At 43.5% G+C, this 25,933-nt stretch overlaps 1 protein-coding gene across 1 annotated transcript in view; it reads right to left on the bottom strand.

Annotated features, from left to right (window-relative positions):
• HAO1 (hydroxyacid oxidase 1) overlaps positions 1-25,460 on the bottom strand; it is a 51,548-nt gene extending 26,088 nt beyond the window's left edge. The window contains exons 1-2 of the mRNA XM_067565323.1: positions 25,277-25,460; positions 15,637-15,788 (exon numbers count right to left, since the gene is read on the bottom strand). Of these exons, the coding sequence (XP_067421424.1) occupies positions 15,637-15,788; positions 25,277-25,413 (289 nt within the window). The 5' untranslated portion in view covers positions 25,414-25,460. The remainder of the gene's footprint in view (positions 1-15,636; positions 15,789-25,276) is intronic.
• Positions 25,461-25,933: the final 473 nt, after the last annotated feature.

Genomic DNA, 25,933 nt, shown 5'->3' with positions numbered 1-25,933 from the left:
GTCCCACTGAATCGCTCCACCAGCCCATCTTTCTGTGGGTGGTACATAGAGATCTTGTGGGTCTTACAATGTAGAAATTTGCACTGCTCCTGCATCAGTTTAGATGAAAAGTTGGACCCCTCATCAGTCAATATTTCTTTTGGTATTCCGACCCTCATGAAGAAACTCATGACTTCATTCACTATGGCAGGTATGTTTGTCGAGCACAGTGGTATGGCTTCAGGGTACCATGTAGCATAGTTGACTATCCCTAATATGTGACAGTACCCCACCGTGCTCTTCACGAGTGACCCACTAGATCCATCCCTATTCATTTGAGGGGTATGCCCACCACTTGGAGAGCAATTGGGGGCCCTTCGGCATCCCTTTGGGCCATGGCGGTTGGCATTCAGGCACAAAGCACAGAAATAGTAGGCCTCTTTGTGAATCACTAGCCAGAAGAACCTGAGGGCCACTCTCTCCAACGTCTTCTCCCTTCCCAAGTGCCCTGTGCATGGCACCGAGAGGACCAGGTGGAGAAGCCTCCAGTGGAACTTGCGGGGGACTAGTAGCTGATGTTGTGCCTCCCAGGGCAGGGGGCAGGGGTCTCTTGTCACCCGGTAGAGTCGCTCATTTTGGAACTTGAAATGGAGCCACTGTCTTGACTGTTGGACTTCACCCTCCTCCACAGTGGGAATGGTTACCTGCTCCCAGGCCTGGCTCAGAGTCTGGTCCTCTCGCTGTTTCCCAACAAAGTCCACATTTGCCAGTATCCAGCCAAGGCTCAGTTTCTCGGGCATCCCTCAGCTAGCGTATTGTTGGGTTGGCATCCTGGCTGGCCTGAAGTGCCCCCTCCCTAGAGCCTTCTGCCTTATCCTGGCCCATGAGCGCCCTTGTTTTTGGATCTGGGTTGTTCGTGATCAGGGAGCCTTTGTTCCATTGCTGCAGGAGCTCCCCAAACCATCCCAATATCACTGCATAGGCCAGAGTGGCTGACCCGGCAAGTCTCCATGTCACCTCCCACTTCCAGTTGCATTTTTGTCATGGTGTAGGGTTGCACATCCCCATGGATATACTGGATGTACACTGGAGTCCCCACTGTATTGGGGGATTCTACCAAGCTTGCCCATACAATGGGTCTGGTTACACCCAGAGTGCACCAAGCCTATCACTGTAGTGCTGTTGATTCAGACCAGCAGCATTATCTTGGCTGGGCTCCATTTCCAAGCTCTGGTGCCTGCCGCCAATGCCTGCCCATAGCTGCAGTCCATGAAGAGCACTCCTGCCTAAAATGTTTCTCCTGTCCACACTCAAATCAATTGCTCTTTGATGTCACCGGCGACTAGCTCACCCTCAGGTCTATGGGTCCCCGGGGGTGGGGAGCATATCCCCCTCCTGAAAGACATCACTCTTCCCTCCATTCTGCCTTAGTGGTTAGGGCAGGGGTATGCAGGGCAACTCCCCAGGACACAGCTGATTTAGACTGCCCTTGGCTTGTCCTCCTAGCCCAAGCCTTGCTTATGATTAGTGCTTTGGCTCCTGAGGCCCCTAACCTAAGGGTCGGTGTGGCTGGACCTCCAGTGGCCGCATAATTTTCCATCAGGGTCTCAGCTTCCCTCATAGTCAGTGGTTGGTGGCACTTCACGCACTCCTTCCCACCAGTTGGGAGAGTTTGGGAGAACTGCTCTAATACTACAGCCTCTGCCACCTGTACTCTGGTCTGCTTCTGCTACCTGTACTCCAATTCACTTCTCTTCTCCAACCAGTGCCAACACTGTTCCTTCAAGCATTGGGCCACCACTCCAGGCCAGGCTCCAGGTGGGTCTCTCTCTTTGCAAAGCCTCTGGTGGAAAATCTCTGGGTTGATATCTAGGTAGTCAAGTATGGCCACTTTTACCTTGGCATAGTCGAGTGCTTCAGTGGGGTCCAAGCTCCAATAGGTTGCTTGCGTAGAGCTGGTCAAGTATGGGGCCAAAAAGGTGGTCCAATGTTCTGGTGGCCAATGTGCCATGGTGGCCACCCACTCAAAGATGACCAGGAAAGCTTCAGGGTCATCTCCAGGGCCCATTTTTGTAAACTGGCTGGGCAGAATGATGAGTAGTGCGTCTCCTAAGGGTCCAAGTGCCATGATGTTGGATGCCCCTTGAGGCTGTAATAATGTTACCACCTGCTAGATCAAGCATTCCTGTTGTACCTGGTGCTGGGCCACCAGCTACCAAATTAGCTGTTGGGCGACTTGCTGTTGCTGGGCCACAATCTGTTGCTGGTTCTGCAGCATCTATTTCAGCAGCTCTTTTATATCCATGATCTCCCTAAGGTCGTCCAATCAGTATTCCAAAGGTCCTTTTAAGAGCACCCAGACATTACCTGCGTTCACCATCATGAGTCAAGGAGAGGGAGTTTGGTGTCCGCACCCAGCAATTCTGCCTAGTGGGGATACTCTGGGCTGTGTCACCCAGCAGCTGGAGTCAATACACCTGCTCCCTGGGCCACTTCCTACTCCAGCGTCTGTTCCTCTGTTTGTGTCCCTGGTTCACCTCTGAGTTCCTCCTGGAGTCCTCTCTGTCATGGCTCACCATCATCGACCTCTGCGAGTGAAAGGCCTAGGGTGGCTTGGTGGTGAGGCCTGGTCCCAGCAGCATGGGGCCTCGGAAGCTTTTCGGCAGGATCCTGCACCACGCAACTGCTCTCCTGCTCCATCCGCCCTGACTGTGCTAAGCTGCTCCCTTTTGAGCTCAGCCACTGTGAGCATGGCCAGCAGGGGTAGCTGGGCAGGGCTCTCTGGGTCTGGAGCTGTTCCTTAACCTTTCCCTCACCAGTGTGTTGTTTGTACACCCCATCACACATGCATATTGGCCTGTGTCAACTACCCAGACTAGATGATCACATTGGTCCCATCTGGCTTTATAATCTTTGCTGAAAATATACCCCCCATTCTAGTATTTTTATTTTAGCAATAGTTTTATGATGATAGAAGAAATTAACTACTCCAGCAACCATATTTTAGGCTTGAATTTCAGAATGTGCTTTTTCTTGATTAGTTATGCAAACTACTCCTGGATCCACACCCAGTTTGGACACTTGTATTAGCAAGATAATTTTGACAGAGCTTATGCATCAGATTATTTTTGCTATTCTGCCCACCCACTCTTGTTTTTCATTTCCCATTTACGTCTTGTCTTTTAGGCCTTGATCCTACACTGATTGCCGCATGTCCTTAACTATATACACGTTGAGTACCCCCATTAAAGGGGCTATTCAAGTCCCTAACATTAGGCATGCACACAGGTCTTCTCAGGTTCAGGACTTCAGACTGCAAATTCTGTAGGGCAGAGCCCTATATGTTTGTGCCTAGCAGAAAGGGGCTCTGATCTAGTTGAGGGACGCTATCACAATATAAATGATAAATAATAATCAAGTGTGACTCTTATCTGCTGGGAAATTCAACTTAAAACATGGCATAAAGGGACAGATTAAGGTTTATTAGGGCTAGATCAATCCAGAAGCTGGGCCAAAACCCCACTGAGTAGTGTGGTGAGAGATAACACAGTATGAAAAGGGTTAAGAAATGCTAATGGCCCCCTCCCCAGGGCCCTCCTGCCATCTAAACAGGATCTAGCTCAGATCCCACTCCCATTTAGCAGTATGGGCAGAGTAGATTGGTCATGACCTCTAGATTAAGATCCCTTGGGGAAGCATTTTTAAGGGAAGGCCTTCTTGTGTATTCCCTGGGGTTTGGCTTACATAGTGTGACTCAGGGAGTTCATTGCCCTGTATGTTTCTTGGGAGGTTGACTCGTTTTTTTTTTTTTGTTTGTTTCTCAGAGGGAGGTTCTCCCATTATTTCCAGTTTTAGGGGATCCTTTGGAAAGGGCAATCTGAATTGCCTGGCCATTCAGTCTGACTGGAATCCATCACTAAATATATCATCTCTAGGCCACAGGAGAAGAATGCATTATTTTGGTTCAACATAATGTCCTTAGGACTGGGTAGTATTTATGGAGAGAAGCAGCCATGGTTTCCAAGTTGTATTTTCTAAGAAATAAAATTGTTTGAAGTGCCTAAAGTTATTTGCTTGATGAAACACAGTCGGCCAAGAAGGCCCCTGCAATGACTTACTCAACAAAACACTCTGTGCCAGCCGTGCCTAAAATAATTTAGTCGACAAATTGAATTTTGTCATCTGCTCAGGAAGTCATTATGGAGTGGGGAAAATGTGTAATGACAAAGTACAAAACGGTTTCTGTTGATCTAAAGAATCAGGGCTGTCATTCTGGAGCATTTTGTACAAATGTGCACCGTAAAGGCCACGGGTTGTGTCAGCCTCTCCCGTGGTTCTGTTTGCTGCAGGGGCTCTGATTAGCTCAGACCAGCCATTTTTTGCCAGCATTGACATTGTTTGTTGAACAAACTAAATGACTCCGTTGAGATTTTCCAGAAGTACGGCCAAGAAGCCAGTGACCTAAAGGGGAACGAGGCACCCACATCTGCCAGTTGCAGTAGATTTGAAGTGCTTCGGAGAAGTCACACACAAAAACAGTGTAAGATCTTTTGTCTCGACAAATAATGAAGGAAGTGACCTCCTCTACTCCTTCCCTACAAAATAAGAGAGTGCAGAGGGGAAATTTTGACCTGATTTCTAGCTGGTTTGCCTAAATGGGAATAAGATCCTCACCCTCGGCCTGTGCAAAAACCTTTCCAGACTCCTGCTGCAGATGCAGGGGGACAAAAAATTCTGCATGACTGGCTCATCAACACCTCATGCTGTTGGGCAGAAAGAGATGAGAATGGGTAAAATCTTGGCTTGTCCCTACCTCACATGCCAGTACAGCTGAGCTGGTGTGGTGAGGAGGGGTTCGTTATCTCCCAGTAGTCAGAATCACTGGTAGATTACTTTGATTATTACCCCCCGAAGAGCAACATGGGGAGCAGCAGAGGAATGGTACCTCTGAGACACATTCCTTTCCCTGGGCTTATCCAACTCTGCTCCGTCCCTCATTGTGGGACAGAAGTGAAGAGATATTCCAGGATTGTGGCTTTTTTCATATTTAAATTTCCCGAAAAACCTTGTCAAGGTGAAAGGCCCCAAAACTCAGCTTATTTCCTTTTAAAATGCCATAAATGTGACGGCCAAAAAGTTATTACAATAATGTCGCACTATTGCCAGCGCGTCTTTCTGGATCACCAAAAGCAACAGAAGGCTCAATCCCTCCATCAGACCATCATGTGATTGCACCCATATCTCATCAACACGCAGTGGGCCACCTAAGAAGGGGTATCTGCTGTGGACCAGAAAGTAATTTGCATCCCTTAGAACAGGATTCATAGAACATCTTACCACAACCTTCAGTACTAATGTCCCCTCTCATCCCATACTTGGTGCTTGTAATATTCCCAGCGATGTTGATTTTCCATTTGCAGCTGTTCCCTCTGTTGACTGTGAGTGGAGGCAGCAACAAGTAGGAAAGGAAGAGAAAGGGTACTCCAGTGGTCAGTGTGCTAGCATGTCAAGCCTCGATTAACCAATGTGTATTCAGTGTGCTGGCACAGGGCCACCATCTCAGGGCGCCCTTCACCACACTGTCAGGAGGAAGGGAGGACACAGGCCAGAAAGGGGGAAGAGTGTTGTAGGGGGAGGGCCTCACCTTCAAACTGTGATGACACCTAACAGGCCAAAGCAAGGAGCTGGGCCTGTCCCGTGAGACGGAAGCTGCTGCACGGTGAGGGCAGGGAGGGCTTGCTCTGCAGCGTCGTCTCCCTGCCACAGGGCCTCCCACAACACCCCAGGGCCAGCACCTGACCCCCAGCAACAGTGAAAATAGAGAGATCCCCAATTTCCATAGTGCATAAGACCCAAAAATTCTCTAATCCAGCACTGCATCTTATGGCTCTGAAGTCCTGAGTCAAGTCCCCGTTCCACCACAGGCTTCCTGAATGTCCATGGGCAAGTAAGCTGGGAAATCAATGTGAATCAGGCACGTAAAGACCTTTGAAACTCTGGGCCTAAGTTTCACTGTGCTTCAGATTCCCACCTGAAAAAGGGGGATAATTGTTCTACCCTACCACATAGGGGTACTGTAGATAAATACATTAAAGATAGTGAGACACAAGGTGGGTGAGGTCGTATCTTTTATTGTACCAACTTCTGTTGGTGAGAGAGACAAGCTTTTGAGCAGCACAGAGCTCTGCTTCGGGTCTGTGCAGGTCTACGCTCAGCTCTGTGTAGCTTCTCTTTCGTCAATGGAAGTTGACCTAATAAAAGATATTACCTTACCCACCTTGTCTCTGTAATATCTGAGGACCAACACGGCTACAGCAACACTGCAAACATTAAAGATTGTGAGGCACTCAGATAACACAGTGAGGGGGGCTGTACAATTAGCTTAGATAGCTAGAAAGCCAGCTGTGTGAAGGCTGTAGTAGGTGCTGCTGGCCAGATGGAAGGGAGAGCCACTGTGGTACTCACGGGCAGTTCAGACAAATACATGTGTTACAACGGCATAGTAACTCATTGATATGGCTGACTATTTTCTGACTAAAGCCAGCGTTCCATTGCAAAATGTCGAAATGTTTTATCTTGACTGAAATTCTCAACTCTTTTTTTCTCTTATTTTGACATTTGTGATTTGAAATTCTTCTGGAATTTTCATTGTGTGGGGGAAAAAAAAATTCATCCAATTTGGGATGAAACGGTGAATATCAGAATTTCCCTCGAGAAGGTAATTCCATTTCCCGCCCACTCCAGCAATTGCACTCTTTCAATTGCACGGTCACCACCAATATTACTGTCAGGCAAGCTGTTGCAATACATGGGGCCAGATCCTCAGCTGGTGTAAATCAATGGTATCAATGGAGCGACACTGATTTACACCAGTTGGGAATCTGGCCCATAATCCTTACATACTGTACAGCATGCATATGCCATTTGCAATGTAATTACCAAGTCCTCACATGCTGGCACATTCCCTGCAAGATTGAGGCTTGGTCCACACTACAAACTCATGTGAGTATAACTACATCGCTCGGGGGTTTGGAAAATAAACACACCTGAATAACGCAGTTACACCGACCTAACTCCTGGTGTAGACAGCACTATGTCAACAGGAGGGCTTCTCCCATCAACACAGCTACTGCCTCTCAGGGAGGTGGCATACCAATGCCAACAGGAGACGCTCTCCCATCGACGTAGGTAGCATCTTCACTGAAGCAGCACTGCTGCCTTATTTTAAGTGTAGACAAACCTGGAGTAACACAGAGAAATGCAGTTTCATTCCCAACAGATACAACAATGCGGATGCCCTTCTACCCAGAGTGAACATTGTGGCATACAATCTGAAAGAAAAAATCTAGAACTGACATGATCTTAAAGCAAAATGCTGTCTCACGTCTCTGGCTGATGCTTTGTATAATGGAACTCAATGAGCAAATTAGACTCAGTAAATATGATTTTGAAAAACAAAGTGGGGGGGGAGACGGCTCATTCTACTAACCTTACAATCTGTTGTGTTGGAAAGATCAGGCTCAATGAGGACTCTCTCTCTTGGAGTCCAATCCCGATGACACCGGTATATACTGCTGTGCCTGCTGAACAGTGGCCAGAGACCTCAAGTAGATTTATTAATTAGCAGAGATACTATGTCTCAAAACATGCTGTCTTACTGTGCCTGCAACGTGCTCACCACCACCCCACTGAGATTCAGGCAACAGCTTTACCAAGGAACTAAAGGGCAGCCTTCTTCTGGCAGAGAGCCCCATGCAGGGGTGTGGTTCCTGAGATACCTCATGACAGCCATTTTCCTACTGGAAAGGAATGAGACCCCATACCACAGATGATGTCCTCACAATAGGAGAGGCACACGGTATCTATTTTTTTCTGTATACCTTACAGAGTATTCAAGGTTACAGAGTGCTGCATTTTCCAAGAGACCGGCCTAGATCCTCAGCTGATGTAGCTGCATTGAAGTCATGCTGTTTTATACCAACTGAAGTTCTCTTGTGTGCGTTGCTGTAGTTATAGGGATACCACACAGGCTTCCCAAGAGGATATAGGAAATATAAGTTAAATGTTTAGAGATGAGTCCGAACCAAAATGCCAGATGCTAACACTCCAAAATTTGTGTGTGGTATCTGAATGTGTTCATAGCTATATCAGATATCAAATATAGGCTTATTTGACCACACACTCAGCTAATAACAACTAGCTTTCATCAAGAGATCTCAAAGCCCTTAACAAAGGAGAAAGTATCATGCTTTTGCTTTTTCTGATTTAAAACTCAAGACAATTAAATGTCAAATCCTTGAGATTTTAGGTGCCCAAAAGTCAGGGCATTCCATAATGAAGGTATATCAGGCTACCACAACCACAACTCAACCCTTGTGGATAGTGTTTTATATCACTGTACTGTACATGCTCTTTAATTTAGGCCTTAAAACTGAATTGGTCATGGTTTCTGTGGGAGTCAACTATAGATTGTCCTGAATTTTGTGCATTTTAAATCTCGGCCTTAACACTGAGTTAACATGATTGCATTTAAGAGCATTATGGTTTGTAGTTTCTTCAGTAAGGTCCTATCATTGTAACCATGGCCAAAAATAGCTTTAAAAAGTTGTCAGCTGACCAAACCTTGCAAAGAAAACTGAGAGTGCTGGAAGTTCTTGTCTCAAATCACTACTATCTATTAAAGGTATTAGGGCTCCATCATGTGGAACATAGCTGTATAACTATAGAATTTTTTTTTTCTTAAAAAAACCGCTCAACTAGCTAATAAATCTCCTAGGAAGTAATACAATTTTAAACATGATATAAATCTTCATCAAAGCAACTTGCTCTTACAGAGTGTATGATTCACACTGAAAACTAAAGATCTAAGAAGGCCAGTCTTAATAGAAGGGTTATCCTTGATCAAGTCCTTGAACACTGTGGTGAGTTGCACTGCAATTAACCCTAGCAGTCCCTGTATGCGATGCGTCTAACCACTTTTTCATATAGAACTCTGTACTCCAATAGGAACAGAACCAGACTCAACATTGCCCCTTAATAAGGAACAGGCACAAGCATTTTTCTGCTTCTAGCATGGGAAATGTAATTAAATGTATAGTTTATGTACGTGCCTTGCCCACACAGTGCTGGTATTTTACCTTGCTTTCCCAGATTTTATAACCTTGTTCATTATTTTCACATTACAAAAATGTTAATGTACTGACTGGTCCTTTTCATGTACAATAATTATTGCATGGCCTCTGAGATACACACCTGGTGCTCTCTGTAATTCCATAGGGTTAGACTGAGCTAGAGACAAACAGCCCAGAGTGAGGGGTAACAAGTAGCTCCAAGTTTGACATTGAATACTGGTTAATGCGCCTGGACTTTAGCTGTGTACTACAGCTATGTAGACTGTAAGCTCTTTGGGGCAGGGACTGCCATTTTCTATATGTTTGTACAACATCTAGAACAATGGGACCCCAGCTTGGCTGACCCCGTGGCCTGATCACAATATAAGTGTGAAATGTTAATAGCACTCAAAGGGTTAAATTCCGTGAGCAGGGAGTGTTTTTATGGTGAAGCAATGGCTCCTGAAATCCTCCAGACAAAGCTACAGCTTCTCATAGCTGTACATAAATAGACCCACGACTGCCAGTAGAGGTGGTCTAATACTGGGGAAAGAAATCCATTAATCTTTATTTTCATTTTATGGACTTGTTTCTACTGAATTGTTTTACTGACTGCTTTCCCACACCCCTCTGTGTGCAAATATTCTAGCAAAGGACTTTACCAGCAGGAATGATCTCAGAAGCAACTAATGGTAAGTGGCTATTGCGGAACATTTGTGCCAAGTAAATGTTGAATTCACAATCAAACACCAGAAACATGACTCTGAGGGTTATGCTCATCCAGTCAGGGAATAGAAACAATACCACATGACTGGCTTGTATAATGCAAGTAACTTGAATGCTGTATACGAAACCCTCCCCTAGTAAGCTGCTTGCAAACAAGCTATCAGCCAAGAAATTATTCATAGAATGTGGTGGGAAGATAATTTTGAACAACAAATCTGAGGAAATTGCTCAGGGCTGTTGTGAAGGCCAAAACTATAACAGGGCTCAAATAAAGAACTAGAGAAGTTCATGGAGGATAGGTCCATCAATGACTATTAGCCAAGATGGTCAGGGATGCAACCCCATGCTCTGGGTGTCCTTAGCCACTCCCAGTTTCTGCAAACAGAGAACAACAGGATGGATCATTCGGTGACTGCCAGTCCAATTCATTCCCTCTGAAGCACCTGGCATTGGCCACTGTCCGAAGACAGGATCCTGGGCTAGATGGACCACTGGTCTGATCCACTCGGACCATTCTTATGTTCTTATGTAATTATGACCTGTTTACAGCCAGTTCACAACAAACAAAAAAGAGGTAAAATGCCTTGAATTAATTATTTGTTATGAATTATTCACCCAGCTCAAGTGATCATGAGTGAGAACTACAATGACTAGTGGCCTGGAAAAGACATCTTATAAGGAGAGACTAAACTGGCTCAATCAATATAATTTATTGAAAAGCAGATTAAGAGGTAAATACCTACATGGGAAAGAGATTTCTGATGGTGGAGGGCTTTTTAGTCTAGCAAACAAAGGCATAGTAACATCCAGTTGTTGGAATCTGAATTATTCAGACTAGAAATCAGGCACATGACATGGTGGATTCCCCATCACTTAGAGTCCAAGTCAAGACTGATTGTCTTCCTAAAAGATATGCTATGGACCAAGCAGAAGTTATGGACTTGGTGCAGATATTAATGGGTGAGGTTCTTTGCCTTGTTTTATACAGGAGGTCAGGCTAGATAAGGTCAATCTGGCTCTAGATAAGGGTCAAAATGTTCCCTTCTGGCCTTAAAATCTCTGAATCTATAAAGCATTGTTTATATTACCGTTGATTCCAAAAAGCAAATGATGGTGTACAGACACCTAGAAAATCATAGCTTTTGTCCCATTAAGTTTACAAAAGAAAAACAGATAGACAAAGGGTTGGGAGAAAGGGTGCAACATACAAGCAAAATGAATACACAGATGACTGACACCCAGTGAGATTCTGTCAGAATCTCAAGGAGTTCTGCGGGGCTTCTATAGAGCCATCTGCACTTTGTAGTACCCACAATGCAAACACCTGTCATTTGCTCCTGTTTACTTGCCAAGTATTTAAGCGGATGGCACATTTCCACTTTCATCTCTGCTGCGGCACTGAAAGCATTGTTACCTGGAAGTGCTGTCAAGCTGCAAGTGCCCCCACAGATGTTCTTGTGAAAAAGAATGTTTCTAAATTAGAGGCCAAATTTGTCACACCTGGGGGCCTAATGTGAGGCACCTAATCAAAGTGACCTGTTTTTCAAAATGCTGGGTGTACACAGTTTTCATCTGAAGCCAGATGGAGATACAAGTGCTCAGCAGTTTTGAAGGCCACTTTGATTTCAGTCCCTACACATTAAATTAGTGCCGGACTTTAGTCCCAAACTTTGCAGATGTTGGCCCACGTTGCTGTTGAAATGTGATTCATTTAATACAAAAGAATATAATCACTTCATGATTTGTCCCTTTTCTCTTTTACAGAGAAATAAAGAAAGCGCTTAACATGCAACAGTTCATGTTGTGCTGGAGCACAGACCTATTTCTGGAAGGAAGAGAAGAAATAAAAATGGTAGGCCAGTAAATTGGTGCAGCTTCATTGACTTCAGTAGAACAAGGCTGATTTATACCAGTTGAAGATCTGGCTCATATGGCAATTCCCTTCCCACCAATGCTCATCTTACCAGGCTGACTTTTTCAGGAACTGGAATCAGAGAAGGAATTGTTGTTAGTACAAAGTGCTAGAGAACAATGGGATAGATCTTCAGTTGCTCCATCAGGGCACTAGATTTACACCAGCTGAGGATCTGGCCCCAAATTCTAAAGTAATTCCATGGTAGCTGAACAAGGTGTTCTGAGAACATTACATATCAGAAGGGATTGTGTTAGCGTGTGGAGTACAGGGAAGAAACCACAGGTACATCCTCAGAGTTACACAAGTTTTAAAATTCCCTTTGGCTGGAATGGGAAATGCATGGCCAAATGCAAAAGTGCTCTGAAGGGCAATAAAATTTTTAAAAAATTAAAAATGAGATCTATGTCCCACTGAACTGATAAGTTCATCCTCTCATCCTTGAAACACACTAGAGAATATTTTAGCCCTGTTCCCATAAATGAAACAGCCTAGCCACAAGCCACTGCTGAAACACCCAGCTGACCCTGAAAATCAGGCCCAAATTCTGCTCCCAATTACACCAGTATAAACCCACCAGGAATTGAGTTGCTGTGCTTGTGTGGAGCCCCTTCTCCACATATCAACAGGGGTAAGGACCAGCCCTCTACGACCAGAGCCCTGGTTGACTAGGCAGCTGGTTGAAAATCCCATGCCTACTGCCTGTAGTCCTGGTCAGGCATTGTAGCCTGCTACTGTAATGGCAGTAGATGGTACCACCTGCAACTGGTCAACGCTGTGTGCTGAGAAGCAGTTAAGTCAGGGGTGTCAAACCCATTTGCTATGGCAGGCCAGATTTGAATTAAATGTACTTCAAGTGGGCCATACATACCATAAATCGAAATACTAGCCACAACCATTTTTATGTAGTATTATATTTTATTTGCTAGATATCAGCGATATAAAAACTGCAGTAAATTCACTTCTACAACTACTACTATTTTACGATTAAAAGAATCAATCAATGATTAAGAATTATAATATTGCGTGATGCCCCAAGACCACACTGTCCTTCTCCTGCCTTTTGAAGCGTGGTGTCTCGTGCACACAGTGCTCCATGCGCTGCCGCCAGAGTACACAGATCTCATGGCAGTGTGTAACGCTGCGACATTTCGCGGCATTGTACTCTCTGCCGGCAGGCATGAAGGGAAGCTCACCACTGTGACCAAAGAACTGGAAAGATGTAAGATAGAAATAATGTGGAATCTCATAGCTGCATCGGAAGGGTAGAGGTCATTTCATGACAATGAATAGGTACAAGTGTGCGATTCAGGATCTGAGGAAATGGGGTTGCATTTATGTCATCCGAAGAAACATCAAAACATAAAATCCAATCAGCAACCAAATAATTTCAGTTCACCTTTGAGAGTAGCCAGTCAATATGTTGAGTATACAGGTTTATGTCCCTATGACAGCAGCGGATGAGAACATGACTGATGAGTTCTATGAACAACTTGAAGAGACAGTCATTAAAACACCAAGTAAAGATATCATTGTTGTAATTAGGGACTTGAATGCTAAAGTTGGAGTTGTAAGCTTTCATAAAGTAGTAATGGGGAACAATGGTCCAGGTTCACAAAATGAAAGAGGAAGGCATTCAGTTGAATTCTGTTCCTCTGCTCACTTGGTCATTACAAACATCTTCACCCAACATCCTAGACATTTACACATGGAAGTGTATGACAAAGAACCAAATCAACTATGTTATGATACAACAATATTGGAGATAGACTGTCCAATGGACAAAGATTTTCTTAGTGCAGACAGTGGGTGAGACCACCAGCTGTTAGTTTCAAACATAACATTAAAACTTAAAAAGATCCAATGTTCAACAGGTCCACTGCATTTGGATTTGTTCAGAATCAATAAAAATTATATAACTTCTGTCCAGAAGAGGTTTGAGGCATTGGTACCAGGTGATAGAGGAGACCAACCCAAATGAAGTTATGAGATTTTGCTATATGGTTGTTATTGAAATATGTTGATAGTTTGGGAGATGCCCATTGTTAGCTCTCCAGCGACAACAAAGGTAGTGACCATCACCCAGGCGGGTGTTAAGCAACCATCACAAGCCATTGACCAGCAGGGGAACTGTAAACAAGAGATTTACAATTCTATTAGAGAAAGTTGTGCAAGCACCACATAATGAGAATTGCTCATCTCTATTACTCAACAAGGCCCACCAGGACATGCCTGGACCAGTATCTTTCATGGGACATGAATTGAGGGCTTAAAATAAAGGACAGTAGCATCATGAGTCCGCCTCTCTCCTCTCCCACCTACTCTGAAGGCAACAAGAATACTGAGAAAACAGAGTTGAAGTGGGGAGATTGGTCCCAGGCTGGGAAGGGAATTAAGGTTTAAGAACTATAACCTGCTTGCAACGACCAATCAGATGAGAAAAGCTGTTTGAATCAAATCTTACTTAGCCTGTTACAGTTTAGGATTTAGACTGAGATTTTATTTTTATTTCTTAGGTAACTATCTCCGACCTTTATTCCTACCACTTATAATTACTTAAAATCTAGCTTTCTGTGGTCAATAAACTTTTTTTAATGTTTTATACTTACCAGTGAGTTTGTCGAAAGTGCTTGGGGAATCTGCTCAGATTACAAAGGTTGGGCATGTCCACTACCCTTTGACAAAGTAGCAAACAAATTGATGAGCTAGCATTGTTCAAGAGAAAGCCTTGAGCAATATAAGATGGTACATTTCTGGGGTGCAAGGCTGAGGGCTGGGGGGATTTGCTAGTGTCTCCCTCTGTATAGTTCATGAGTGGCTTAGAATGCATACATGCAGTTTAGCTGGGTGTGTCCCTACAGGTTGTTGACTGAGCGATAACAGCTCTTGGAGGGGTTTGCTGCTTTACACGAGCAAAGCTTTTTGAGTGAAAGCCCAGGCTGTAGAGTTAAGGGGGCACACTGGTCCCTCAATTTCAGGTTGTACCTCGGGAATCCCGTCACAGCCGCATTGCACAGAGAATCAGCCTTGGCCCAAAGGAAAGGAGATTCTGATAAAGTTAGTAGTTTGATACTGACAGCTGTGATGGAGTGATTATGAGTGAATTCCTGCCTTCCCAAAGGCTGTAGGAGGGTCTGCATCCCAAGGTAAGGGGTGGAAGTTTCTAAGTAACTCCCCAGAGAGGGGAACCCCCCATCATATGAATATGACTCCCATAGGAATAGCAAACCAAGCACAGAACTTACTTGGCTGAAAGAGAATAAAGAGAATAGGGTGGAAGATCTGCTGATCACAAAAGTTAGACCCACCCATGACAGAATTAATATGCAGGCACCTGTATTCTTTGAAAATGTCATTATCTTGGGGACAGAGAAACATTTGTTGTCCCTATCCCATCTCTCCCGGACCCAGAACAAGTTACAGTGAGCTGGATTATATATCCCAATTGGTGTTGGATCCGCTTATACTCCATAGGAGCCAGATCCTCAGCTGGTGTGAACTAGTAAAGGACTAGGAGTCCATACAACTCAAAAGAGCAGAGGCTATTATCTGCTTATACATGAGCTTAATGATCAGTGGTTTCAAAATGCTCTTACAGCTTTTCTTTGTCAATTATGTATAGCTGTTTTGAAAAAGGGATTGTGAAATGGTTATTAACTTGGACCCTCTGCCTCCATTGCTGAATCATTTCCCATTGTAGATTGGATTTTCTCATCACTGTCATACACAGAGGGAGAACAAAAAACCCAAAACAAACCAAAAAAAAACCCCAAACTGGCAGCAACAACTAAAAGCCATCTGTAGGAAAAGAATCACTAGCAAGAAACAAAGCAAAAATTCGTGAACTGCAGGCTCAATATCATTCCATTCATCTCTTTGCTTTGCTAGAGGGGTTTCTTTACTGTTTACCTCTGGCAGTAGCTGTTTCTCCATCCATGTGAGCCAGGCGCTGCATGGCAGTTGCTCCAACACATATTGGCATGCTGATTTTCTGCCCTAAGATAGAGGTTGACAGGTCCAGTACAGACACATCCCTGAGCATCCGCGGGTACAGCCTCCATCTGGCATAAAAGGGGGAGGGGGAGAAGGAAAAAATTGACTGTATTGTTCACAGCCCATAATGAACAAGATCAGATTGCCTTTCGGCGGACGTATCATAATGAAAAGCTGAGAAGAGAAGGAAGTCCTGAGACCTATTTGCAAGGTAGACAGGGGTGAGTTAAAAGTTAGGAAGGAACACAGCTTTAAATTTACTACCTCAAGCTTCCGGGAAGCTGATTAAACGTACAAAGCGAGGGGGTGGTGGGGGTGAATCAATGGAGGAAAGAGGTGAAAAGCCTTAGAACATTATCAGCTGATACAATATTTAAAAAAAACTAGTCAGCAGATGCAAAACAGTTACATTTAAAATGAGTCTCAATCCCAGAGCAGAAGTGAGTGTCTGTCCAGGACAGAGAGCAAGAAAAATTATTGTTGCTCAGCTCGACTTCCCTCAGTTATTTCTCCCTGCAGAACTGAGAGCCTCCAGAAAGAAGCATTTCATGGAAAATGGTACAACGGGATCAGTGATCTCATTCACTTTCGTTCCTCTGTGGCTGTCACCCAACGCATGGTCCTTCTATCATATGCCATGTTCTTTCTTTAAGGCTAGGTTATCTCACTCGCTATTCAGCCAGGCAGGGGAGAAGGGAGTTCCAGGTGAGCCTTTAACTCCCAGACACAGGCTACCTGCATCATGGTTCGTGACCTTGTGGGGAGAATTCACATGGCTGGGCTGCTCTTTCAATGCAAGTTATAAAAGATTCTGTTGGATCAACTGGATTAGTTTGCCAGTTTAATTTTGTTAATTTAATGGCTGCAGTAAGTGACAAATGAGTAGACTAGTGATCAGTGAATATCCTAGCAAGCGAGCAGTTATGTGACACAAGAAATGTGGTGTGCACCATGCATATTTTGCGAGGGATGGCATGTAAATACAGTGGATTGTAAAATGCTTCTTTTAATTTTCAGGGAACTAGGAGAAGTTTGAATAGCAGGGAGATGGGGAGGAAATGGGTAGAGCCGTGGTTTCGCTCACCCTCTCCACTTCAACGCAATGGCCTAGTGCAGAGGGGGAAGTCATCTGCTACTGATCTGTACCAGCCGCAAGATTACTTCCTTCCTGGAGCAAGTGGGGAGGGATGGGGTGAATTGAAATGCTCTCTTTGTTGCCTGGTCTGGTCACGCACAGCTACGCACTCCCCCTTAGGCAGGGCTGACTGTTAAATTACAATCTAGCCCTTGAACAAGTCTGTCAGAAATCTGCCTGACCATCCCGATCCCTGGATTGGTCCCCGTCCACTGCAACACCTGGAAACAATACCATTCCCGAGCACACCATTAGGGTTCTTTACGAAGGTCAGGTTCCAAAAGGGATGCCAGGAAATGTTATTCCAAAACAGACCAACCCAGAAGAGTCATGTAGTGCATCACAATACAGCCAAACATCATGTGCTTTGACAGTAAGCAACTCAGGGCAGGGACTGTCTTTCTATTATGTCTTTGTACAGAACCTAACACGGGGAGGTCCTGGGTCTCCCAGGTGATGTCATAACATAAATAACTGTGTTAACATGAATGCCAGGCCGTCCGTCAAGTCATACTTACTGTCCCACAACAGGCTGAGTTCTAAAAGACAGCAGGAAAGATTGAGCCATTATTACTACAAACCACAAGAGGGTGTACATTAGTAGGTATTGGTGTCTGTCCGGAGTGCACTGAGAGACACAAGGAGGGAGGTCCTTCCAGCAATGCACGCACCAGCATCTTGCTAATGCACACTCGGGGGCTGGCTCCTTGCTATGAGATTGTGGCTCCTGAATTTTGATTAAAGAAAATTAATTAAAAGCTGCCCCGCTACTTCCTTTTGAAGCACCATGTCTATTATTATTTTTCATATTAGAGTACCAGCTCAATGCCCCAATGTGCTAGGCATTATAAAGGCAATGGCCCATACCCCGAAAAGCTTACCATCTAAGTAGACGCGACAAGTTTTATAGCGGGGGAACTGAAACACAGAGAGCTCAGGTGACTCGTCCAGGGTCACACAGACAGAAGCTGTGGCAGAGTCAGGATTTCCTGCATCTCTGTGCAGTGTCTTAACCACGAGATCATTCTACTTCTCCAGGAAAGTACTCCTCTAGGAAGAGGGAAAATGTTACCTTGCCCTTCATTCAAGTTATTGTGCTCAGCAATAGCTATAAAAGTAGCTGTGTGATTTAAGCATGCTATTATTATTTGCATTATGGTACGTGTTGGAGTCTCAATCCTGGCCCCAGACCCCCTGGTGCTAGGTGCTGTACAAACACAGAACAAAAAGATAGCCCCTGCCCACAGAGCTTACAATCTATACTATTTCACACCCATTGCGTTGACATAAAACGTGGTGTCAGCCTTGTGCCTTACAGTCTACTAAATAGGAATTACCACTCCCATCAAGACCTCCCCCTGTCATACCTGATTGCTGCTTTGGAGGGAAGGATGTGTTGAGGGATGCAAGGGAGGGGACATTGCTTATTTTTCCCACTTATCAGCCTCTCCATTCCATCATTTATAACCTAGACTTCCGTTATGTAGCCATAGGTCAATTTTCTGTTCTAGACTGAGTTGACCCTAGAAGATTGGTGTGAACTTTGTGTTCCCCTGCCACCAGATAACACTTACTCCTTGGTTTACTGCAACTAGTCTCCTCTGACTCCCCGAGTCAACTTTTCCCAGAGCTTATAAAGCAGGGATGTGTAAAACAGTTCAGAAAATATAAATCCCTCTAAAACCTTTGCCCTCTTTTCCAGGCAAACTTAAAATAAAACCTTAGGATTCTGAAACTTTGAATGGCGGATTCTCTGTAACTTGAAGTCTTTAAACCATGATTTGAGGACTTCAGTAACTCACCCAGAGGTTAGGGGTCTATTACAGGAGTGGGTGGGTGAGGTTCTGTGGCCTGCAGTGTGCAGGAGGTCAGACAAGATGATCTCGATGGTCACTTCTGACCTTAAAGTTTGAGAGTCTAAGAAATATTTCCCATCCTGAACTTCTACTGTCAGGTTTTGGCCGTGCTCTGTTCTGTTATGCTCAGATCCTCAGGTGCCATAAATCAATTTAGCTCCACTGAAGGACACCAGCTCCTTCAAGCTCCAGGATCAAGCTCTAAGTGTCAAACTACCACAACTCTCACAGTACTTCTAGTCAGGAACAGAGGCAGAAGTATCAAAATCTTTCCTTAAAAAAGCCTGTATTCATGGGATTTCCAGCCCAAATTTGCAGAACCAATAGGCTTGGCCACATTGTTGGAGGATAGCCATAAAACAACCTCGATTCCCAGCCCCTTGAAGCCCATGTTTCAGCAGTGGTTTTACAAGGTCACCTTTTCTTATGAAATAAACAAAATGACACATTCAATTCCTCCAACCCTTTGAACTATAGCATTTCTGGGACATATATTCAAAACCGTGTGTGTGTGTGTAATCATCTACTGAGCACCCACTTTTTTTTAAAGCTAATTTAGCCTGTGTAACCATGTGCTGTGATCAGCTGTTATGAGCTAAGCCGATTCCGTCTATGTCAGCTGTTGGGATGGGAAACCACCATGGTGCACTTAAATGATGCAGGAAATAGGCTTTTGTGATTCTTTCTAATGGTTTTCTTCCCAAGTTGATTTTTTTTAAAAAGGGAGGGAGGGAGAGTTTAAGGAATTCTCCACACCCACCCCCTTTATTTTTTCTTAATTTTTAGATTTAAATTCCATTAAAATTTCAAAAATTGAAAAATGTCAATCAATTCTATATTTGGTTTTCAAAAAGAGGAAACGTTTTCACTGGCATTTCCCCTATTTGTTTTCAAATTTCAAAACTTGAAATGTCACTGAAATGTTTAAATATAATATATTTTAACCAGCTGTCCTTTGTTGCCTCTGAGTCAGTGCTAATTAATGTCCCAGCTCTAGGTAAACGTACTGCAAAATCAAACTCCTTATCCCAGGCAAATTCTAACTCATTCTGCAACCTTACTTCCCTCCGTAGCCCTGCGCTTCCTGTCATATACTGTCATGGCTGGTGCCATGCACCATTCAGCAGTTACCCAGAGGAAACCTATTTGATCTCACTGGCTGTTTTGAATTTAATCAGTTAACTTTTGTAAAGCACTGGGATGACAGGCATCAGAGAAATGCAGCCATCATATCCCCATTAAAAATGTATGAACCTCTCAGGGCAAGACAGGTGGAAATAAATCCACAGATTTATTCAAAGAAGCCATGTAAGAGTGGGCACGTCCACCCACAAGCCCCCTTCTCTGGAGATCTCTCTGCAGTAGAAACAAGAAAACATTTCATTCACATGGCTGTTGATGGGGTGATGGCTTGACGCATGTGTTCATAATAGATTCTTTAGCCTCCCAATACAATGTGATGGAACTCCTTAATGTGCTCTACACCGTATTACTTCCATCAGCAAGCACTCGGCGCTGGGAATTTACACTTAACGGGCTTAAGGAAGATGGTGACTGAAAGAGTGCACTCTACTATAGTATGTGAGCACAAGCAATAAATCACCACCTATTCAAACATACCTCTCAAAGAGGGAAATACCAAATGAGGGGACGTGTGGCTATTCAGTGAAGTGCCTTGGCTTTCCAGAGGCAGTGTTCCTCTTTGTTCCTTTGAACTTCTGTATCAAATACAAAGCATTCCTGTTTTTTTAACTGAATATAAATGCTTGTTTGAACCTGACAGTTTTCTCAGTCTTCCCCAACAGATAGGACCAGTCATTTGAATGACCTTAATACCTAGCCACAAGGCAATGATTTACTGGATGGCTATGTCAAAGCAGTCTTTGGTAAACAAGCTGTCGTTGTTCACTGAGTGTTATTCCAAATGCCTTTGGAGAGTCCGGGGCAGAGTGTGTCACAACAGGTTATCAGAGATTTGACTCCCCACTCCATCCACATTTCATTTAAAATGCTGAAAGAAGAGATTTCAGATTGATTTCTTGAGTGCCATCAAGCCAAAGACACTCTGACCTTGTTCTAAAATCCATTCTCTGTTCACCCTGATTGGATATTAGACAACTTAAGGAGTGAATTTAATCAGCAGGCAGCACAGCATTGGAAGGACATGGCATCGTGGGACTAAAAACAAATGTAAGGTGACCAAGGTGACACTCTGTAGGGATGACGTGCTCTGACATCCCAAAATCTTCTTTGGTCTTAAAAATTTCACCTTTACAACAACCATCACCGTGTTATCCTGGGGCTCTGAAGGCACAGTTAGCTACTGTTAGCAGTAAAGTCCTGACAATGGAATGTGAATGCTGGCTCTTATTGCACTAAAGACTCACATTTACGATCAGCGTTAATAATCACTGAAAAATCAAAGAATACAAAAAAAGTTACTGTGACTAGCATAAAAACTCATCTTTCATGGAAATCTATACTCTAAACTCTAGGTGAACTGATTATATGTCCAGAGCATTTGAAGTTACTCAAACTTCTCATTGCCTTAAAGCTAAAACAAGCATTTTATAATCTGTTACATCTGTGTGCCACTCCCCCAGAAGTATGCATGGTACATACCAAATTAACTGTGTCACATCCCAAAGTAATTGGTCTCTTGTTAGGATATTCATTGATAACCATTCTAATAATTTGTCACTTAATGCAGCTATTGAGCAGATAAAAAAATAAACTAATCCAACAATGTAATCATGTAATTCGCATTAAAGGCATCAAAGTTATTTAGTGCGTGTACCTAAATAATTGCTTCATGTACCAAAACAGCAATCTGTGCATTTCCCACACACTGAAGAGTCGAAATGCGATTCAGCCTCAATTTTGTGCTGTCTATTGTGCAGTTAAAAAAACCTGAATTCTAAAGCCATAGTCAGTCCAGAGTCCTTTGTCTTAAAAGTATAAGTGACAATTGTATTTTTAGGGTAGGATTTTCAAAAGTATTGGCCTAACTCTATGCCATTGAAGGCAATGGGAGGTTTATGGGTTTCATAAATGAAGTTAAACATTAATGAATCTTTGCAGCACTAACTTTGTGAACTAAGGAAGCAGAATTCCCTTTTTTTCCCCACCAGAATGGGTGGTTCACTAAATCCTATAACTTGCCCCCAAGAAATCTGTGGTAGAATTAGCAGCTGACCCTGATATTCCTGAGCCACAATCCAGGGGCTTAACCACAAGATCATCCTTCCTCATTCAGCCTTTTGGCAGAAACATTAAGGATATTTCCTGGAGATAATACTCACCCAACCACACATTACCAGCACCAGCATTTTCTCCGGAATACCCTCAACATAAAATGGGAGGATCACCGCGCTAACATCAGTGTCCTCACCAAGGCCAACATCTTCAGTGTTGAAGCCCCGATTATCAAGCACCAGTTGAGATGGAGCGGGCACTGTGTGCACATGACTGATACATGTCTACCACAACAACTGTTGTACATCCAACTCGCCAAAAGAGAAAGGAAACAGGGAGACCAAAAGAAACGCTTCAAAAACACCCTCAAGACCAACATCAAGAGATGTGGCATCAACATGACACACTGGGAGACAGTAGCCCAAGATAGGGCTAACTGGTGAAGATTTGTCAGAGAAGGAATGACCACTTTTGAGGAAAATCGCCTTGCCCAGGTCACTGAAAAACACCAGAAAAGAAAGGACAGACAACTGTTATGCATCAGTTGTGGCTCAGCCTTGCCTTCCAACACCACCTGCTCATAGCCTGTACCTTTCAATACCTAGATTGCTCTACCCTGGCTCTAACATTATCATATTTCTGGTTAATAAGATTATCAGAATTTGGTGGGTGATCTTGCAAGAGTTGAAACACTTTAAAAAGTACTTTAAAACATGTTAGTATAAGCACTGGAGCCTGCAAAAGGATCCATCATCCTGATACCCACATGGAATCCCATGCTGTAGAGGCAAGATGATGTTGTGGACAGAGCACTGGACTGGATTGGACTGGGACTCAGGAGACATTGGTTCCATTCCTGGCTCAGCCGATGATCTTGGGGCAAGACACATCAGCTCTGTGCCTCAGTTTCCCCACCTATAAAATGGGGATAACAACACCAACTTCTTTTGTAAAGTGCCTTGAGATCTCCTGATGAAGAGTGCTGCATTAGAGCTAGATATTATAAATCCAGTGAGACACCATGTGTAAAGATCCAGGCGGGCAGATCCCTCTGCAGGAGTAGAGCATTGTATTTTAGACTTAATACTATATCTCTCTATTTGATCCGTCTTTAGCATGGTCATCTTTCTGCTTCTCTTTTACTTTGAAGTTAAATTAAGAAAAAGAGGAAAAAGGTGACAAATCATTTCAACCTGTTCTGGAATGGAACATGCCATTTCTGCATGCTGGACATGTTTCTTTTTACTATAGCCAGTAAATATTAGTCATCATGCCAGGTGTTTGGCACTTGTAATGGGAAAATGAGAAGGAGGGAAATATCCAAAAGTAATTACGATTTTTTTTTTTTACTCTTTGTTTTGTTAGAGAGAGAACAGATGCAAGAGATTAAAGATGAAAGCTCCAGAGATTAGCAGAGACAGTGTGGTAGGATTAAGACAACACCACCAATAAAACGTGTGATAATAGAACGAAAGAGAGCTAACCGCTGTTTGTTCAAACAGTTCGATTAGGCTTAACTGGAATGAGGCCTGGTCTACATTGCCACACTGGGTCAGCGTGAGATAACGTAACTCTCATGTCTCACGTCAATGCACTTACATCGACGCTGCACAGCATCTTCACAATGCTACATCAACGGGAGAATCTCCCGTCGACTCTGCCTTTCGGGGAGGTGGACTAATTCAGTCAACAGGAGAGCACGCTCCCATGAACTGAGCGGGTCTACACAGACCTGCTCAATCGATGCCACTACATCGATGCCTTCCGCCGCTGCAGTATAGACATGCCCTGAGATGACTATCCTGCATTTTTGTGGTGGTTTGGTGAATGGCATGGTAGCACAACAACAAGGCAAAATCAGGGGGTAAGGGGAGAGAATAACAAAGATAACTTGATCTAAAATTAGGTTTGGCACTTTCTCATGGAATCTAGTCAATCCCTTGAGAAAGGCCATTATACACAGCTTCCAAAGTATGGCACAACTTTGTCTCAGGCCATTGGGCCAAAAAGTTAAATGAATTTGAAAATATTATGAAAGACCAGATCCTCAGGTGTTGTAAATGAGTGCTGGTATTAGAACTACACTGATTTACAGCAGCTGAGAGATTTGGCCCTTAGTCTCCTACTACCACACAGCTGCTGCTTTACTAGAGGGACCTTTGGCAGAAGTCATTTTGGCTAAGGGGCAAGAGAAGATCCCCAAACATTTTCTGAATAGAGTAACAGCTCCCAAACTTTACAATGTCTTACAACCAAATGCTGCGTCTTTCATTAAGTCTAAGGGCTTGTCTACACTTGAAACGCTACCTACGCCAACTGGAGGTCTTCTCCCGTCAGTGTAGGTAATTCAGCTACCCCAAGAGGCAATAGCTAGGTTGACAGAATTCTTCTTAGGTAGGCTTAACTACACTGCTCAGGTGTGTGGGTTTTTCACACCCCTGAGTGGCACAGATAAATTGACCTAATTTTCTAGTGTAGACCAGGCCTGAGAAAGGCCTGAACCCAACAGAACTGGTCTGGTCCTCTGACTGCTCAACAGTAATGGCTGGCCTCAATAGAGATGTCTAGCACACAATCTAGCCACCCAGACTATGCACTAGGTTTTGTGAATTTGCTCCTAGGTGCACCAATAGGACACAGCTTTGATTCAGCTGCCATGCAGGAATGCACTTCATTGGTAGTTTGTGTAACTGAGTGGAGGAGCTGTGATTCACTATTTAAAGAGATGATATAAACCCCCTTGAATTTCATCCTTGTAAAGAGAATCTGATGAAGATGGAAACTGGTCTAAAGCTTGTTACCAACTGCTCCTTGTACGTTTGTCTGAGTCAATATATATTAGTGTCCATTATCTTGGAGTGCAAGTCAGTTTTGAAGTTCTCCCACATCTGTTATTTGCCCCCTCAGAAAAAATGTGAAGGCTGAAAAGTTCCCTGATGGCAGATGTATCACTCAGGTGGTGAAGACAAGTGTAGAAATTAAAATCTCAATCAACAGATTAAATACTGCTTACACCAGGCCTGATCCAAAGCACACTGAAGTCAAGAGGAATCTTTCTACAAACTTCAGTGAAAAATCAATTGGGCTCACAATAGAAGCTGGTCAAGAAAATTCTGTCAAAAATATTTTCCCTCTTTGGATGGAAAACTTTTTTAACTATATGGAAATTTTCACGAAAATATGTCATGTCCACAAAAACTGTTGCTTAGATACTAATTATTTTGTTTTTCAAAGAAAAATGTTGATGAACCATTTTTCATTTCTGTTGATTTTTTTTTTTTTTTTTTCAGGGGAAAAATAATTCCCCAACTCGCTCTACTCCTAGTAAAGATTTTCAACATATTAAAGAGTTATTCTGTCTTTTTCCTACCTTGAAAATGCTGCTACATTATCTGCTAATGTTTGTTGATTGTCCGCTCCTGATCGGTAATAGTCGTATACCGATTTTGGAAGAACTCTTTTGGCGTATTGTTCAAAATCACCAACACAAACTGGTTTTCCAGACATTTTGCAGATCCCACAGGACAAGCCTTTTCTTACATCCCTCTCTTTTGAAGCTCTATTTTTCGGTCTGTAAATCATTAATATGGGACTTCTCCAAAGTTCAAGTACCTTAAACTATTTAATCATTTTTTTAAAATGTGCAAACAATCCTGGCCCATTTCTTGACATTCTCTTTGGACTTTGCTACTATGTTCTGATTCACAGATTAAGGTATGTGCCCAGTTTGTTCAGGACAGCCACAGAATGTAAAGGTCAACAATGTGGGAAAAAGGAGAAGCAAGAAATAAAAATGAATAAATAAGCAAAATGAACATATTGGCACTATACGGATGCATCAATTAAAGCTTAACCAAGGCTAGATGATAAGTTCCTTGGGTCAGGGATTGTGTCTGTGTGTGTCTTGTTCAGTGCTCTAGATATTGTCAGTGCTAAAGACTGAAAATCCAAATCCAGATTCAAATGCTCACGAATTTAGCCCTGGTCTACACTTACCTGTAAATTCGGTGGCAGTTGACAGGAGTTA

This window comes from Emydura macquarii, unplaced genomic scaffold (assembly GCF_026122565.2).
Source record: "Emydura macquarii macquarii isolate MOO-44397 ecotype Brisbane River unplaced genomic scaffold, CSIRO-AGI_Emac_v2 contig_2676, whole genome shotgun sequence".
Classification (NCBI taxonomy): Eukaryota; Metazoa; Chordata; order Testudines; family Chelidae; genus Emydura; species Emydura macquarii.
This window is presented reverse-complemented; position numbering and strand designations above follow the sequence as displayed.